This window comes from Podarcis vaucheri, assembly GCF_965113315.1.
Source record: "Podarcis vaucheri genome assembly, chromosome: 6".
Taxonomy (NCBI): domain Eukaryota; kingdom Metazoa; phylum Chordata; class Lepidosauria; order Squamata; family Lacertidae; genus Podarcis; species Podarcis vaucheri.
The window spans coordinates 101069993-101085621 of record NC_138764.1 but is presented as its reverse complement, the minus strand read 5'-3'; the positions used below and the strand labels follow the sequence as shown (position 1 = coordinate 101085621).

General features: G+C 48.2%; 1 protein-coding gene and 1 long non-coding RNA gene across 2 annotated transcripts; both read right to left on the bottom strand.

Moving 5' to 3' along the window:
• Positions 1-1113: 1113 nt before the first annotated feature.
• Positions 1114-7331, bottom strand: SOX18 (SRY-box transcription factor 18). The gene is made up of 2 exons (XM_082226992.1): positions 6522-7331; positions 1114-3061 (listed from the first exon to the last, which is right to left on the bottom strand). Exons 1-2 carry the CDS (start codon positions 7021-7023, stop codon positions 2184-2186), a joined length of 1380 nt encoding a protein of 459 aa, XP_082083118.1. The 5' UTR covers positions 7024-7331; the 3' UTR covers positions 1114-2183.
• LOC309534675 lies at positions 4834-5987 on the bottom strand. Its single transcript, XR_014220829.1, has 2 exons — positions 5248-5987; positions 4834-5187 (listed from the first exon to the last, which is right to left on the bottom strand). It is a non-coding gene; the product is annotated as an uncharacterized lncRNA (long non-coding RNA).
• Positions 7332-15629: the final 8298 nt, after the last annotated feature.

Genomic DNA, 15629 nt, shown 5'->3' with positions numbered 1-15629 from the left:
CTTGAATTATGGCCACCAGAGACGGCAGTGGGCTAGTGGCTCGGATCTCACATGGCAGCTTCAAATGCACCTCCACCCCAACGCTTCCATCAGTGTGATTGCAAAGATCATGGGTTTACATGGGCAAAGCTTAGCAGAGCTGCTTCAATGGGATTTACGCAGAGGTTCACAGGGAGGTTGAGTCGAAGCAGGTTCCGTGAGCTTTCTGATAGGGATGCTTAGAGTTATATGAAAAAGCATCAGGGGGAAATTAACCCGAGAATGGATTTCCAAAACACTTGGAAGCTACTGAAATCAGTGGGCTGCCTTTGAAGTGAACGGGCACAATCTTGGTAAAGCTATGCCACCCTAAAAGGACCATCTGTCAATTTTATTTTATTTTTACGGCTTTTTCAAGCCTTTCCCTTCATACCATTTTAACCAGTCTTAAAACCCTCCCTCATCACAATTTGGCTACTTCCCTGCCTTGATGCCCACCCCCTTTTATGGAAGGTCTCAACCGCACTGCCGTCAGTGCTTCCCCTCCTGCAAAAGCAAGTTCAATCCAACCTGTTTTAGGCATGACTATAGCTTTACCCCACGACGGTGCCCTCGGGGTGGCAATGCAGAAACAGATCCCAGCATGTTCTAGGACTCGAGTGATGCTTCAAATTGGACAGCTTGCAATTCAGCTCCGGGTCAGGCGGCTAGCCTGCTTTTGAAGAACGACAAACCTTGCTTCACTGCTAAAACAAACAACCCAGATGTCGAGGGCCACTGCCCCCCCACCCTGCTTCCCCAGTTACGCAGACTTACAGTACAGACATCTTAAACACTGGAAGAGATCAAATGCACCAGAGAACCAGGCTCCTGAACTTTTTCCAACAATCCAGAGGGAAAGGATTTCAGCATCTTGCGGCTTGTCATGTTCTAATGCTGCAGGCGTGAGGAAAAGCTGCACCCACAGTAATTCCCTCCGGGGCAATAAAAGGTCCAGAAAAACTGTCCGCCCTCACACATTTTGGCACCCTATGAATTCAGTTTCCTTCTGCTTTGCAACAGTCTATCTCATTGTGCTACATAGCAAAACAGTATATCAGTGGTTCAGCATTATTATTTTTAAAAACAAAAAACCCAAGCAATGCATTTAATGAGATAATCTAAATATTGCAATGTTGACAGGCAAGGGGAGAGGATTTGGAAGGCTGATGCAAAGGAAGGCACTTGTGGGGATATATAGGTGGGCACTGTTATCTCAGCTAGATGAATGTCGGGTCTTGCAGAGGGACTCTGAGATGATTTGCACATTACGCTGAACAAGGAAGGGGGCGGTGTCCCGTGTTTTGGCCCCCCAACCCAGTGCTTCAGCTAAAAATGTGCAAGGCAGATCTCATGGGGATCTAAGGGCTCTTTCACACAGAGCAAAGTCGAGCCTGACACATCCAGTCCCTTGCTCCGAGGTGAGTACGATGCACACATGTCTGCTCTGCAAACACATTTGTGACATGCACACGTCACACACGCTCTGCAGCGCGGGAGAGAATGAAAAATCCTGACAGTGACACTCATGGGTTTATGCTGAATGACCTGCAGTGGACAATAATAATAATAATAATAATAATAATAATAATAATCTGTTTAAGTGTGAAGAGGCCCTTAAATGCAGAAAACTCCACAAGCTTCAGGGGTGAGGTTCCCAAGCCCTGCTTGGGACACAACAGTAGAAGGGCAAATAGTTTCTCTGCAGCAATTCTCTGCAGCAACAGTTTCAAAGTTCCTGCAGATGTTTTTTGCTCACTCCTCGGCAGATTGGCACTTGTTTCTCAAAGGACGGGCGCATTAGCTGAGCTGGGCTGTCTCTCAGCAGGTAAGAATAAATTTGTTAGAAGGACAAGGTGCCCCACAGGGATGGGAAACCAAGCTGCTCTCATTTGGAGCAAACAAAAAAAGAGGTTAGCACCTGCGCACCATGCCTTTCCTAAGGGTACGTGTCGGTTTTGAGCTGCCGTCAAATCCATACCAGTTTAACCGGCACAGCTTCGCTCAAAGGGTCCTGGGAATTGTGGTTAGGAGACGGAATTCAGGTACAAGATCCCATGGTTCCCCCTTGCAGGTTCCCAGGGTTCCCTGGGGGAAGGGAAATGGCGGTTAAACCGAGCTCAGCCTCGAACCCCTCTCCCCTTGCTGAACACACTAGCGCAGCCCTACCCAGTGATACAGGTGCTGTAATAGACAGCGCTGCTGGCATCGGACAGGGCCGATATCAAGCTGCTCTCCTCACAGGAGAGGCTTCGTGGAGTCACTTTGGACACGGAGACATGGTAGGCAAACCCCGACGGATCGGGACGAGTCCTGCTCATATTCAAATACTGGTCAAACTCGTTGCGGTCCACTTCTGTCCAGAGCTCGTTGGGGTTCAAGTGCTCCACGCCGTCGAGGTGGTGAGATTCAGGCGGCGGGGAGAGCTGGCCCAGGTGGGCTGAAAGCCCGTTGGCGGCTCCGGCGCATATTTGGTTGTAGTACATACCAGGTGGGTGGGGAGTCCTCATGGCATCAGCCAGGTGAGGGGGGTTCTGCGGGTAGCCCATGGGCATGTTCCTCCCCAGGTTTTTCTCCGGGGTAAACTCCATCTGTGGAGGTGGAGGAGGAGGAGGGTGGTGATGGTAGCCTCGGAAGGACATCACGCCACAGTCGTCCTGCATGTGCGGAGGGAAAAAGGCAGGCTCCGTCTGCTCCAAGACGTCCAGAGGGGACATCTCAGGGGTCGGCAAGCCGTAGTTCTCCATATCAGAGCTCACCGAGCGGAGTTCTCTGAAGTGGTTGAGCGGAGGAGGCTGGGCATGGCCCGGGTGCCCGATGGCGCCACCAGCCCGGTGGTTCAATGCAAAGCCGTCGCCGCAAGGCTGGGAGAGATTGTGCAGGAGGATGTTGGGCTCCATCCTCTTGATTTTCTTGGCTTGCTTCTTCCTCCTGGGGCGGTACTTGTAGTTGGGGTGGTCCTGTAGGTGCTGGATCCTCAGCCTCTCTGCCTCTTCCACAAAGGGGCGCTTGTCGTTGGCGCTGAGCGCTTTCCACGACTGGCCTGGAGGGGGTCCGGAAAGGAAAAACACAGGCGTGAAGCTACAGCAGAAACGGGGGAGAATTAAGGGCTCCGGCAGATCAAGGGTTCGAGTCCTTCACCTGCTTCAGAAGCCCAAACTATTGCTCATATAATAATTGCAGCATACAAAGGCCATTAAACAATAGGCAGTACTTGCATTTACGTATCTCACATTGGGAAGTAGGATGCTGTTTTTGTTTTTAAACCATGCAAGTCCAATCACCAAAAGGTCATCTCCTCAGCCCCCGTCTACCGTGGGGACATTAGATTCCAGTTTTTTCACCATGTGTCTTAACCATGGCAGACGAGAGAGAGAGAGAGAGAGAGAGAGAGAGAGAGAGAGAGAGACTATGCCAAGAAGGTACAGTAGATCCTCTGGGAGATCATGGCTCTGAGTCCCTGATATGTTCATGATCTCTTGTATGATCCATGAGAACGACCCCAAAATCCACAAAAACATTAAGACCATCCAAGATGTCACAAGATGGTGAACTATCTCATCAGCCTGGATGCCAAGTAAAATAGGGTGTGGAGAAGGAGATCAAGTTTATCATCCAGTCCAATGGAGAGTTTTGGAGAACCTGAGAGTGCATTCACTATTTTGGAACGTTTTCATGGGTTCTGATAAAGTTCCTACCCTGCTGTGATTTTTGATGTGATGGAGATTCCACTTCGATTAGAAACATCTCTCTCCCCCCCCTGCTCTTCCTTACTTGCTTACACACACACACACACAATCACAAGGTAGTTAAAGAGGGGGGGAAACCAAAGTGCAGTTTTTTAATAATGGTGCTTTCACACAACCAGTGATGGCAGCTTCCTTGCAAGTGATTTTTTGTATTTCTCTTGTCTACTCTGAAATGCAAATGTGATACCCACATTGCTGAACAATAGGCTTTCAGTTTAGAAAGGGCTCTCTCCCACATTCCGTCCCATAGTAATTAACATCCATACATGGCATATATGGCTAGAGGACCCTGGACACTTTGCAAGGGGATAGCTAGCTAAGGTATATAATATATGAAAATTTTATGTAGGAGCCTGTGTCTCTTGTTTCTAGATAGGTGTTCAGGAAAGGGTGGGGGAATAAGAGAACTAATGAGTTCTTTTTTCCTTGACCGCTTCCAAGAACAAGGGGAAATGGCATTTTGTCTGGGCAGTATCCAATGTGCTTAGTCTGTTAGTGCAAGGATTTTTGCTTGTGCAACAGAACTCCCCTATCTTGTCCCCTCAGTGCACATCCTGTGCCCTCTCCAAATCTGCCCCAGTGGATTGGGAGAACCCCCAAAATAAATTTGAGGGAGGAAGTTCCATTGTGAAAGCATACATGCTTGCACAAATGGAACAAGTTACTTAACCCCTTTCCATTCTATTTGTTGCAAATTTGATAATCACTTGTCATTTTGTGTAATAAGAAATTTTGGTGGATTTGACCATGGTTTTACTGCAGATGTAGCGACTGCTGTTTAGCTTTGTACTGAACTGCCCTGGGCTGAGCTCAGAAGAAACCAGTTATGGCTTTCTGCAATAGAAGCTGCAGCGCATAGTGCCGATTGCCCAGTGCTTGTGATGTCACAAACACTTCCCCCCAACGAACCCTACAGCCCTTTTGCGTCCCTCTAGATACTTTATTTCAACCAAGTCAAACAAATGCATGCCGACACATGAATGGTGCACTATCTCTCTATTCCTTCTAACAGCCTATCCTTCAATAAAATTAGCACAAGAAGCTTGCGGTTTGTTGTTGTGAATGAGTCAATTTGCTCTTACCTTGCAATAAGGGGGTGGGGGTGGGAAAGGGCCATAGCTCAATGATAGAGCATCTGCCTCGCATGCAGAATGCCCCAAGTTCAATCCCTGGCATTTCCAGGTAGGGCTAGGAGAGACCTCCCCCCCAAAGTCCTGGATAGCTGCTGCCAGTCTGTGTAGACAGTACTGAGCAAGATGGGCCAGTGAGTCAGGATATGGCAGCTTCCTACGTTGTATAAATTTAGGTTTGTGATAGAAATGTGATGGACCGACCGTTACCTTCTGTATCTCGGGTTCTTGGGGACCCTTCTATGTGCAATTTTCTTCCCACTCTCTGCTTATGTGTGTGTCCCTGCATCCTTCCCCATACACACCTCCCAAATGAAGATGAAATGTCCTGCATCATCAGACAAAGCGACAGAAGCCAAAAAGCTTCTAAATGTGTTCATCTTTCAGGGTCTCTTATTACTCATTGACTGCAGATCTTTCTATCCCAAAGAAGTGAAATTAGTAAAAGGGTGCAGGGGGAAACGTTCTTCTAGTCTTTGAACTGTATCCTTTCGGGTGAAGAGGGGACTGAGAGCAACATTTCATAGACTAACACCCAATGCAGTTCAGTTTTAAAACCGCGCGCTTGGCCAGAATGCACATTTGATTTGAAAATGACTTCCTTTGGCTGCTTTCTCAGCTTTGTGAGAAGCATTTGCAAGCGTGCAGTAATAGTGCAAGAGGGAAGTGATCTGCCCTAGTGCTTCCCTTGCTGTAGGTGCAACGGATGAGTAAATTATCTGGATTAAAGTCACAATCCTATAGCCCTTTATCTGGGAACGAGCCACACTGCAATTGACTTCTGGGTACCCATGTGCAGGATTGTACCGCGGATGACCTGCAGAGAGGGGCTGATGAGAAAGGTTGCACCATAAGAGAGAGCTTCCTCAAAATAAATTTAAAAAGAGAGAGCTTCCTTCCTCATGGCTGCTACTCTCCCCTCTCCCAAACTCCTTTTCGATCCTTGTAAGAACTGCACTGTTCAAACAGATGCCCCCACAGAGCCCACCAGCAGAACAAAAGACAGCGGCCACCTCTGTTCCTGTTTGCCCCCAGTCTCCAATCTTACTCCAAGGTAAACTGCTTGGAACATGCAAGCTCCATTTCTCAGGTATGGCTAATACGTGGGACCTGCAATAAAATTTTGCAGTGTGTGTGTGAGAGAGAGATAGAGAGAGGTGCCTAGATTGCTAGTTATGTCTTCTTCTAGGATAGTTCCCACTCCCGTTGTCAACACCCACACCCCAAAACCCTCATCATCCCATTGCTACTGAGCATGCTTGGTCTTCGCAGGGTCTTTTCTCGAGGGCCCCCATTATAGGTTGCTAAAAAGGATTTCTGCAAACCCCAGGTCTCCCTTCAACACCTGAGTGTGCTCTCAGAGGGAGGGAGAAGCCTTTCAAGCCTGACTAAGGGGGGTGGGAGGCTGCCCCCCTAAATCAATAAAAATCAACAAAAATACAGAACTGAGGTTCTGTCCCCCTAACATAAAGCCTGCCCCGCTATAATAAATCCTGGCTATACCCATGCTTGAAAGGCTTTCGCTTCCCTATGAATCTGCCCAAACCCACCTTAGCTCCTGGTGGTCATCATCCCCACATCTGGTGGCAATGAGTCCCACAGTGCGCTCACACCCCCCGCTTACCCAGCATCTTGCTCAGCACCGCGTTGTGCAGGTCCGGATTCTGCTGGGCCAGCCGCTTCCTCTCGTCCTTGGCCCACACCATGAAGGCGTTCATGGGGCGCCGGATGCGGGAATCCTCGGCGCTCTTGCCGTCGGACGGACGGCCCGAGCCGGCGCCGTAGCCATAGCCGGCGTCGGGGCTGGGAGAACGGCTCGAGGCAGCCGAGGTGCCCAAGAGCGCGCCGCCGGGGTCGCCTCCCCCGATGGGCGCCGCTGCGCCGGGGCGAAATCCGAAGGCCGGCTCCGGGCTGGGGGTCCGGCTGGAGACGGCGGGCTCGGCGGCCCGGCTGTGCTGCGCGAAGGCGCGCCCGGGATCAGAGGCAGCGGCGGCGGGAGGAGGTGGAGGCGGCGGAGGCGGAGGCGGCAGTGGCGCAGCGGCTGCTCCCGCGACGGCTCCCCATGAAAAGTCGCCTCTGGCTTGGGGTATCTCCTCTCTACAGAAACTAGGCTCAGATATATTCATTCCAGCTAGACGAACCTTTTGGGATCACAAGGCGAGCAGAAAAAGAAGAAGAAAAACGGAAAAACAAGAAGAGAATCGGGTTCCCTTCTCCAAGGAAAGAAGACGACGCGAGCGAAGGAATCAGAGGCTCGAAATGCGCAAAGGAACCAGAGAAGGAGGCAGGATTCGGCCCGAGCTAAGGGCTGGCTTGGTTCGCCCCCTCCAAAAAAAGGAGGACAAGACGCACGCGCTGGAAAGGATGCTCCCGTCGGAGGGGCCACATTATAAAGGCTGCGCTTCCCATCTGAGGGAGGGCGACGGGAAAGGAGGAGGGGTTAGACGGGCCCGCTAGGAACACCCCCGAAGGAGGAGGGCGATGGACGCGCGGTTTCATTCCCCCCTCCCGGCAAAGGAAATCGGGGAAATTGCTCCCCCCGCTCCCCCGACGTTCCTCTCCCTCCTGTCGCATTAAGTCCTGGCGAGGCAATTCCGTTTGCGCAAACCTCAGGCGCTCAGCAGCGCCTCCTCCGAGCTAGCCAGACGCAAGTGTCCCCCCGCGAAGTGGGCGACAGGGATTTTTTTTGGGTGCCGCTGGCCGGGGGGTGGGGAGAGAGGGGGTGGTTTGTTTAGCCTTGCTTTGATTTCCTAACATCCCCATTTTTTATGTGTACAATCCGTTTCTGCACACGCACCCTTTGGAAAAGAAGAAAAGCCGCAGCCAAATAAAGTTGGCTCCTAGGCGCACGTGGTCGAGGCAAACGCTGCAAGAGAGCGTCGGGAGAGGTCCCTTTGAGTGGAGAAAGCCTCGCTTGGGTGGGGGTGATTCTCAGTGCAGGTGGGGGGGGAGAGGAGGTGGAGAGGCCGAAACCCCTCTTTGAAAGGGGGTCTGGAAATGGTTTGAAAAGTGCTGTCTTTTCAGGGGAGTTTAGTGCGCGCAGACGCCGTTCCTTGCTGGAAGGAAAGTTAGATTGTAAGCTCTTCGGGGCAGATCCGTTAGGCTGGAAAGCAGGGCTGCGAAATGTTTACTTTTCGCCCCGAGGGCCGCATTTCCTTCTGGAGGGGGCCACATGCGAGTGGTGGGCGGAGCCAGAGGCAAAAGTGGGCAGGGCCACGAATATAAATGTTACCTTTGTATGGTAGGTTCGTTTGATGTTTGATGTATTATAGTACCGGTATTTTAATATTCTTTTGGAAGCCGCCCAGAGTGGCTGGGGAAGCCCAGCCAGATGGGCGGGGTATAAATAAATAAATTATTATTATTATTATTATTATTATTATTATTATTATTATTATTATTATTATTATTATTATTATTATTATTCACAGACACACCCCTCCATCCAGACAAGCGAGAGGTAGTGTCCATCCAGGCAGTGTCACAGATCAAGGGCGAATGTTAGCCAAGGAGGGGGAGGGGCTGGTGGGAGGTGTGGCCTCGGGAGGGGGCGGGGCCTGATGTTCCCCACCTCTGCTGTAAAGCAAATCACGTTAAGTGCTGATGGATAGTCCTTGTACTGTAGGCTAACGCTGCAATTCAGTGCATCTTTGCAAGGGGATAAATGGGTCTTAATGCGCCTACTAAGTGAGAGTGGGACTTGCTTTAGGATTGTGCTCATAGGTGTCAAAATAAAACGGGAAGAGAAGACAGCAAGCCCCACCAAAGTGAGAAGAATAGTACCCGAACAATCTATCTCGTGTCTCAGGAACTACAAATGCTAAAAACACTTTTAAAAAAATGAAAACTGGGAATCTCACAATCTTTCTTGGAGGGGGCTGCTCCCCCTTTCCTTTCCTGGAGATGCTCAGGACTGTACTGTCAATTTCCAGAGCTGTTGGGTGAAGCTCTACTTGGAATTGATTGGTTGATTGATTGATTGATTGATGGATTGAATTTACAGTGGTACCTCGGGTTACATACGCTTCAGGTTACATACACTTCAGGTTACAAACTCCGCTAACCCAGAAATAGTACCTCGGGTTAAGAACTTTGCTTCAGGATGAGAACAGAAATCGTGCTCCGGAGGCGCGGCAGTAGCGGGAGGCCCCATTAGCTAAAGTGGTGCTTCAGGTTAAGAACAGTTTCAGGTTAAGAATGGACCTCCAGATTGAATTAAGTACTTAACCCGAGGTACCACTGTATATACCATCCTATACCCAGAGATCTCTGGGTGGTTCACAAAACAAAATCAAAATATAAAACCACAAAATATATAATCAAAATAAAAACAACCCAATATCCCCCCAAGCCCCCCATGTTTATTATTTATTTGTCGAATTTATTTATTTATATCCCGCCTTTCAGTCAAATGATTCCAAGCTCAGTTTACACCAGATTGCAGGAATGCTCAGAGATGTGCAAGCCTGCAGCCCCTGATCCTCCGGTCGATGGATGAGGCCAAGCTGGTTTTCCTCCTTTGAGTGATGTTCTCCCCGGAGTTTCTTCTATGGTCCTTCATCCTTTGGTCAGAATGCGCCTCCTTCCAGCACTACAGTCTCGCTCTGCTTCCACTGTCCAAGGCAGTGGGCCTCCGAATGTCAGAGGCTCCCAGAAAATTGGCGTGCAGCTGGTGAATTAAAGGGGAAGGGCTTGTTTTTCTTTTTTTATAAGAAATTTATTAAGATTTTCAAAATATTACAAAATAAAGATAAAAAATAGAAAAATAGAAAATAAAAATAATTAAAAACAACTCAGTCCTAAGGCAGGGGTCTGCAACCCGCGGCTCTGGAGCCGCATGTGGCTCTTTTACACCTTTGCCGCGGCTCTGGGGCGGATACTAGCGAGGGGAGGAGGCGCATTGTGCGCTCCGACACTCCCCACTGTGGCGGGTGCTGTACTGGCTGTGACATCGCATGGGGGCGGTGCGTGCATCAGTCACGCACCGTCCCGACGTCACCTTCCCGCCCGCTGTCAGATCAGAGGGCAGTGGCGCGCATGCAGGTCTATGACTGCGAAGAGGAAGATGCCATCCCTGTTTTGGACCCCTGGTAGGCCAGCCACGGATAAAGGCATGTTATATTTGTTTTAAATGTTGCAATGGTTTTGCGGTTCCCAGGTTTTTTTTTCTTCGGAAACGGGGCCAAGTGGCTCTTTTTGTCCTAAAGGTTGCAGACCCCTGTCCTAAGGCAAAGTGGGACATTCTGGGATCAAATCAGAAACCGGGACAGCTTCTTTAAATCAGGAAAAAAGCACACCAAGGACTCAGGCCAATGTAAGTTTCAATAGTGGGAGTGGTCCCTACTCGCAAATCAATAGTCAATAGTAACAAAAACTAATCCATTCAAAAGTATGTCTTCTGACAAGGATTACAGACTCAAACAGAGATTACAAACTCGACAGAGATTACAAACTCAAACTCATAAAAATATGCATAACACAATAATTCATTACAGAATTAGAGATAAGAGTTTATGAGTAGAGATAAGTTCATGTTAGTCCAAATTCGTCGTGGAGGCCTTAGTTTCAATCACTGAGCAGAAGTCAGAAGTTAGTTATGTATTCACCTTCATCAGCTGGAAGTATCAAATATTACATGAAAATACATTTAAACTCTAAATTATCATACATTATAATTTATAGAACTGTATTATATAACATTTGGTTCGTGTAAGTTTGAAGACTTTCAGATAAATATATCCTGTTATTTTCTACGTTTCTCAAGGATAACAACTGAAAATAATCACTATTAATAATAGTTACATGTGTTGAATCAAATTAAAAACTCTAAGGCCGCATATAATCATATGATTCCTCACCTACGTGTGGGTAGATCAACGGGGGGTGGGGGTGGGTCGGGGTCTGGACTTGGGACCTCCTGCATACCCAGCCCATCCCAGTTCTGCCAACAGAGCTATGTCCCTTTTCCAGACTTTTACCTCTGGGCCCCTTGTTCTGGAAATGGATTGCTGTTTCAGGACAGAGAAAAAGAAGCCAGGATATCCTTATCAGTTGAAGTGCACTGCAGGAAGCAGCGTGCCTCCATTTGAGGTCAGGGCCAAAAGCCCCATTGATCTTGGTGGGTCCTGTTGGTGCTTGTGCTCATCTGCACGGGAACCCTTGGAAAGCACGCTTACCTGACTGAAGGAACATTCTTTCACCTATGGTGGACGTGCCCAAGGGTTAAGGCTTTCTGGGAAATGATATATAATGAACTAAAAAAGGTATTTAAATATACCTTCCCTAAGAAACCAGAGGCCTTCCTTTTGGGCATTGTTGGCCAGTGGGTGCTAAAGAAGAGCAGAATTTTCTTTATGTATGCGACAACAGCAGCAAGAATACTTATCGCAAAGTACTGGAAGACAGAAGATTTGCCCACTCTGGAAGAATGGCAGATGCAACTGATTGACTACATGGAATTGGCAGAAATGACTGGCAGAATCCGAGACCTGGGAGAAGAGACAGTGGAAGAGGACTGGAAAAAAATTTAAGGACTATTTGCAAAAGTATTGTAAAATGTATGAATGTTAGAATGATGCAGGATAGAAAGACAACATGGCATTAGTAACCCAGTTGAAAGAAATATGAAAGTAACTGAATTATAAGAACAAAGATGAAATTTGAATAATATTATGTCAAGTTTAAATATCTAAATATTTGATAACAAAGGGCAAAACTGGAGACATAATAGCTGAAATGTTTAATTTAAAACAAATCCTGAGAGAAGGTGAAGCATTGCTGAACATAATTTGGTAAACGGGAACACAGGAAAGGGAGATGCGAGGGGGTCAAGAAAGAGGGTTATGGAAATTTGGTTTAACTATGTTGTATGTTGTATGTTTGTATTTTTGTATCATATTGTTTTTTATTTTGTGTGACTTTGTGCTTTTTCTGTCTTTTACTGTGAAAATATAATAAAATATCTTTTTTTAAAAAAAGAAAGCACGCTTACCTGGGAGCAAGTCCCACTGAATTCAACAGGACCCACTTCAGAATGAATGTGCATCCGATTGTGCCTGCAAGAAGGGAGTGCAGGATGGCTACTGACACCCAGAGATCAAAAGGAAGAAGCTGAAATGTAATGACTGTGTGGGAATCCTATTTCTTGATCCCATCCTGCCACCATGTTTGATCAGGGCTCTGGGCCCAGGGCCCAGATACAGAAATTAAAGTCAATTGCTTAGTCAACTAGATACGTTTGACTAAAATTGCATTGACAGAAAAAGGTGTTGCTGTTCTTGGTTTTAAATGGCCCAGGTTTATGTTGTATCATCTCCTGTGTCAGAGTGAGGGGGGGGGGAATGATGCCTTTTCTGCAAAAGTGCTTGCCACCTGCAATTTTTAAAAGTTTATATTAAAAAGAATCTTTTTTAAACAAAACAAAACCATGCTTCCTGCTTTGGGGGGGGATGCATTTTCAGTTGAAGAAGGCTGATCGCCGAAGAATTGATACTTTTGAATTATGGTGCTGGAGGAGACTCTTGAGAGCCCCATGGACTGCAAGAAGATCAAACCTCTCCATTCTGAAGGAAATCAGCCCTGAGTGCTCACTGGAAGGACAGATCCTGAAGCTGAGGCTCCAATACTTTGGCCACCTCATGAGGAGAGAAGACTCCCTGGAAATGACCCTGATGTTGGGAAAGATGGAGGGCACAAGGAGAAGGGGATGACAGAGGACGAGATGGTTGGACACTGTTTTTGAAGCTACTGACATGAGTTTGACCAAACTGCGGGAGGCAGTGGAAGACAGGAGTGCCTGGTGTGCTCTGGTCCAGGGGGTCATGAAGAGTTGGACATGACTAAACGACTAAACAACAACAACATTTTCAGTTGATTCAGAAATAAATTCGAAAATTGCTTAACCAAGTAATCAATTAAAGGTTGCAGCCTTGATCATAACAATGTGCATCTGGGCATGTGCAGAATGCCTTTTCCCTCACTGCCACGTTTTCTCTGACCAAAGGTGCCAGCTCCCTGGGGCCCTGGGTGCCTGAGCACCCACAAAATTCCCCATGAAGGAGCCGGGCACCCACAGATTATGGAGCTAGGGCCATGCACATTGCGTGGCATCCACAGCCCTGGGCACCTACAGTCGTGTGGCCAAGCTGGCACTCCCATCTCTGACTATGTGTTGTGTTTCCATTGGAAGGCAGGAAGTGCACAGAATTCAAACTACAAAGCTTTATTTTATTTTATTTTTAAAAAAGCTTCTAGTAGCTTAGTTGGCCCCTTCATGGATCACTGCCTTGCTGTGGCGAAGGGGCTTGAATAACTCAGAGAAGCTATGAACTATGTCATGCAGGGCCACCCAAGATGAACAGGTCATAGTGGAGAGTTTTGACCAAACGTGATCCACCTGGAACAGGAACCGGCAAGCCACTCCAGTATCCCTGCCAAGAAAACATCATGGACAAAGACAACAGGCATATAAAAGTTATGACGCTGGAAGATGAGCCCCTTAGGTCGAAAGGCGTCCAACATGCTACTGAGGAAGAGCGGAGGACAAGTACAAGTAGAATCAGAGCTGATGAAGCGGCTGGGCTAAAGCTGAAAGGACGCTCAGTTGCGGATATGCCTGGAAGCGAAAGGAAAGTCCAATGCTGTAAAGAAAAATATTTTGACCAAACTGTGGGAGGCAGTGGAAGACAGGAGTGCCTGGCATGCTCTGGTTCAGGGGGTCACGAAGAGTCAGACACAACTAAATGACTAAACAACAACAACAACAAGCTTAGTTGGTAGAGCTTGTTACTCTTAATCTCACGGTTGTGGGTTCGAGCCCCACACTGGGCAAAAAGATTCCTGCATTGCAGGGGGCTGGACTAGATGACCCTTGTGATCCCTTCCAACTTTATAGTTTTATGGTTCTGTGATTCTAATCCTTATGGATCAAAGATTCAGTGTGTCCCTCCTCACATCCCCCTCCCTACGTGCCTAGGATTAAAAGCGAAACAAAACCCTCTGGTGTGGTTTAAAAATCAAGTAATGTGCTGCTTAAACTTTCCAAACCCAATTGCTCTTGTGAAAGGCAGAGAAAATTAGCTTCGGGCGGGGCGAGGCGGGGCGGGGGCTCCCTGTGATAAGAGTGCGTAGAGATATCGTCTGGCATAGATTGTGATGGTTTTGCAGAATTTAGATGGCTTTTAAAGGGAGCCAAAGCCATGGAGCGAAATGAATTCTAGCTAAACGGAGCCCCAACTTCAGAAGCAGCCTAACTCTGAATTGCAGCTGCAGGGGAGCAAACAACGGGGAGTTTTTGTTGCCGCTTTCATGCTCTACTTGCGGGTTCCCAGAAGCATCTGGCTGGGCACTCTTCAAAACAGGATGCCGGAGGCTGCGCTGATCTGATCTAGCATGTCACTGCTTGGGTTCTTAAAGACTTCCAAACTTCAGATCTCTTTTGCCCCGTGGAAATGGCCCGATCAGATAAACAGGTCTACCCAAAAGAGCTGGCATCATAAAACTAATCAGCTGTGTCAAGTAGTTGCCATTATAACAATGTATGGCAGTTCAGCAAGGGATGTTTGTGAGCGTGTTTACTCGGAAGCCACACTCGCTAATAGCAAGGGAATGGTGTCGAAGGAAATGCATCTGGGATTTTTCAAGAGCGGGGTGTTATTGCAGCCATTGCTGCGGTTCACCTCCAGACAGCAAGGGAACGGGTTAAATCTGCATTGCCTCGGAGTTTCCCTTCGGAGAGGCAGCCAAAGGATGCCTTTCGCAAGCAAAGGTTCTCTTCTCCAGTTCCTTCCAAAAAAGAGCTTCCCCCCCGCTCACCAATGTCTGCAAACACACCCCAGATCCCAGCTTGAAATCTGAAACTTTGCATTGGCTGGAATGGGGGCACTGGGTTGTGCAAGAGACTGGCGGTGGGAGGTTGCACGCTATGGTTTGGGGAGCGCGAGTGTGTGTTATGTCTGGAACTGATTTTGGAAAATCCGATCTGCATTTAACCCTAAACAAAACAATAGCCCTTCCCTCTCTCTCTCTCTGGTTTACTCTTCCTCCAGACGAAAACAGCGGGCGCTTTGAGCTGCATTTCTTTGCTGTCTTGGGAGTTCTAAATGTTGGTTGGAGCGCACACGATGCGCTCTCCCTATCCTGCTTCAGATCCTATCTGGTCGGTAGGGAGATGTAGAGCACGTTTGCATCCACGAGGTTGGTGGTTCAGTCCTTAGTTAAACCACAGAGCCTAGGACTTGCCGATCAGAAGGTCGGCAGTTCGAATCCCCGCAACAGGGTGAGCTCCCTTTGCTCAGTCCCAGCTCCTGCCAACCTAGCAGTTCGAAAGCACTCAAAGTGCAAGTAGATAAATAGGTACCGCTCCAGCGGGAAGGCAAATGGCGTTTCCATGTGCTGCTCTGGTTCAACAGAAGCGGCTTAGTCATGCTGGCCACACAACCCGGAAGCTGTACGCCGGCTCCCTCGGCCAATAAAGCGAGATGAGCACTGCAACCCCAGAGTTGTCCGCGACTGGACCTAATGGTCCGGGGTCCCTTTACCTTTCACTGCTGCTCAAAAGGAGAGGTTGGATGTCCATCTGTCAGGGATTCTTTAGCTGTAATTCCTGCATTGCAGGGGTTGGACTAGATGACCCTCGGATCCCTTCCAAACCTTACAATTTTTAATCTTTGTTGGAAGCCACTCAGAGTGGCTGGAGAAACCCAGCCAGATGGGCAGGGTACAAATAATATAT

What these genes read in the sequence shown, in the direction of transcription:
- SOX18 (XM_082226992.1), bottom strand. Translation starts at nt 7,023, where the DNA reads ATGAATATATCTGAGCCTAGTTTCTGTAGAGAGGAGATACCCCAAGCC. An exon ending in GGTGCTGAGCAAGATGCTGG is followed by an intron (nt 3,062 to 6,521) that starts GTAAGCGGGGGG and finishes GACCCCCTCCAG; the next exon opens with GCCAGTCGTGGAAAGCGCTC.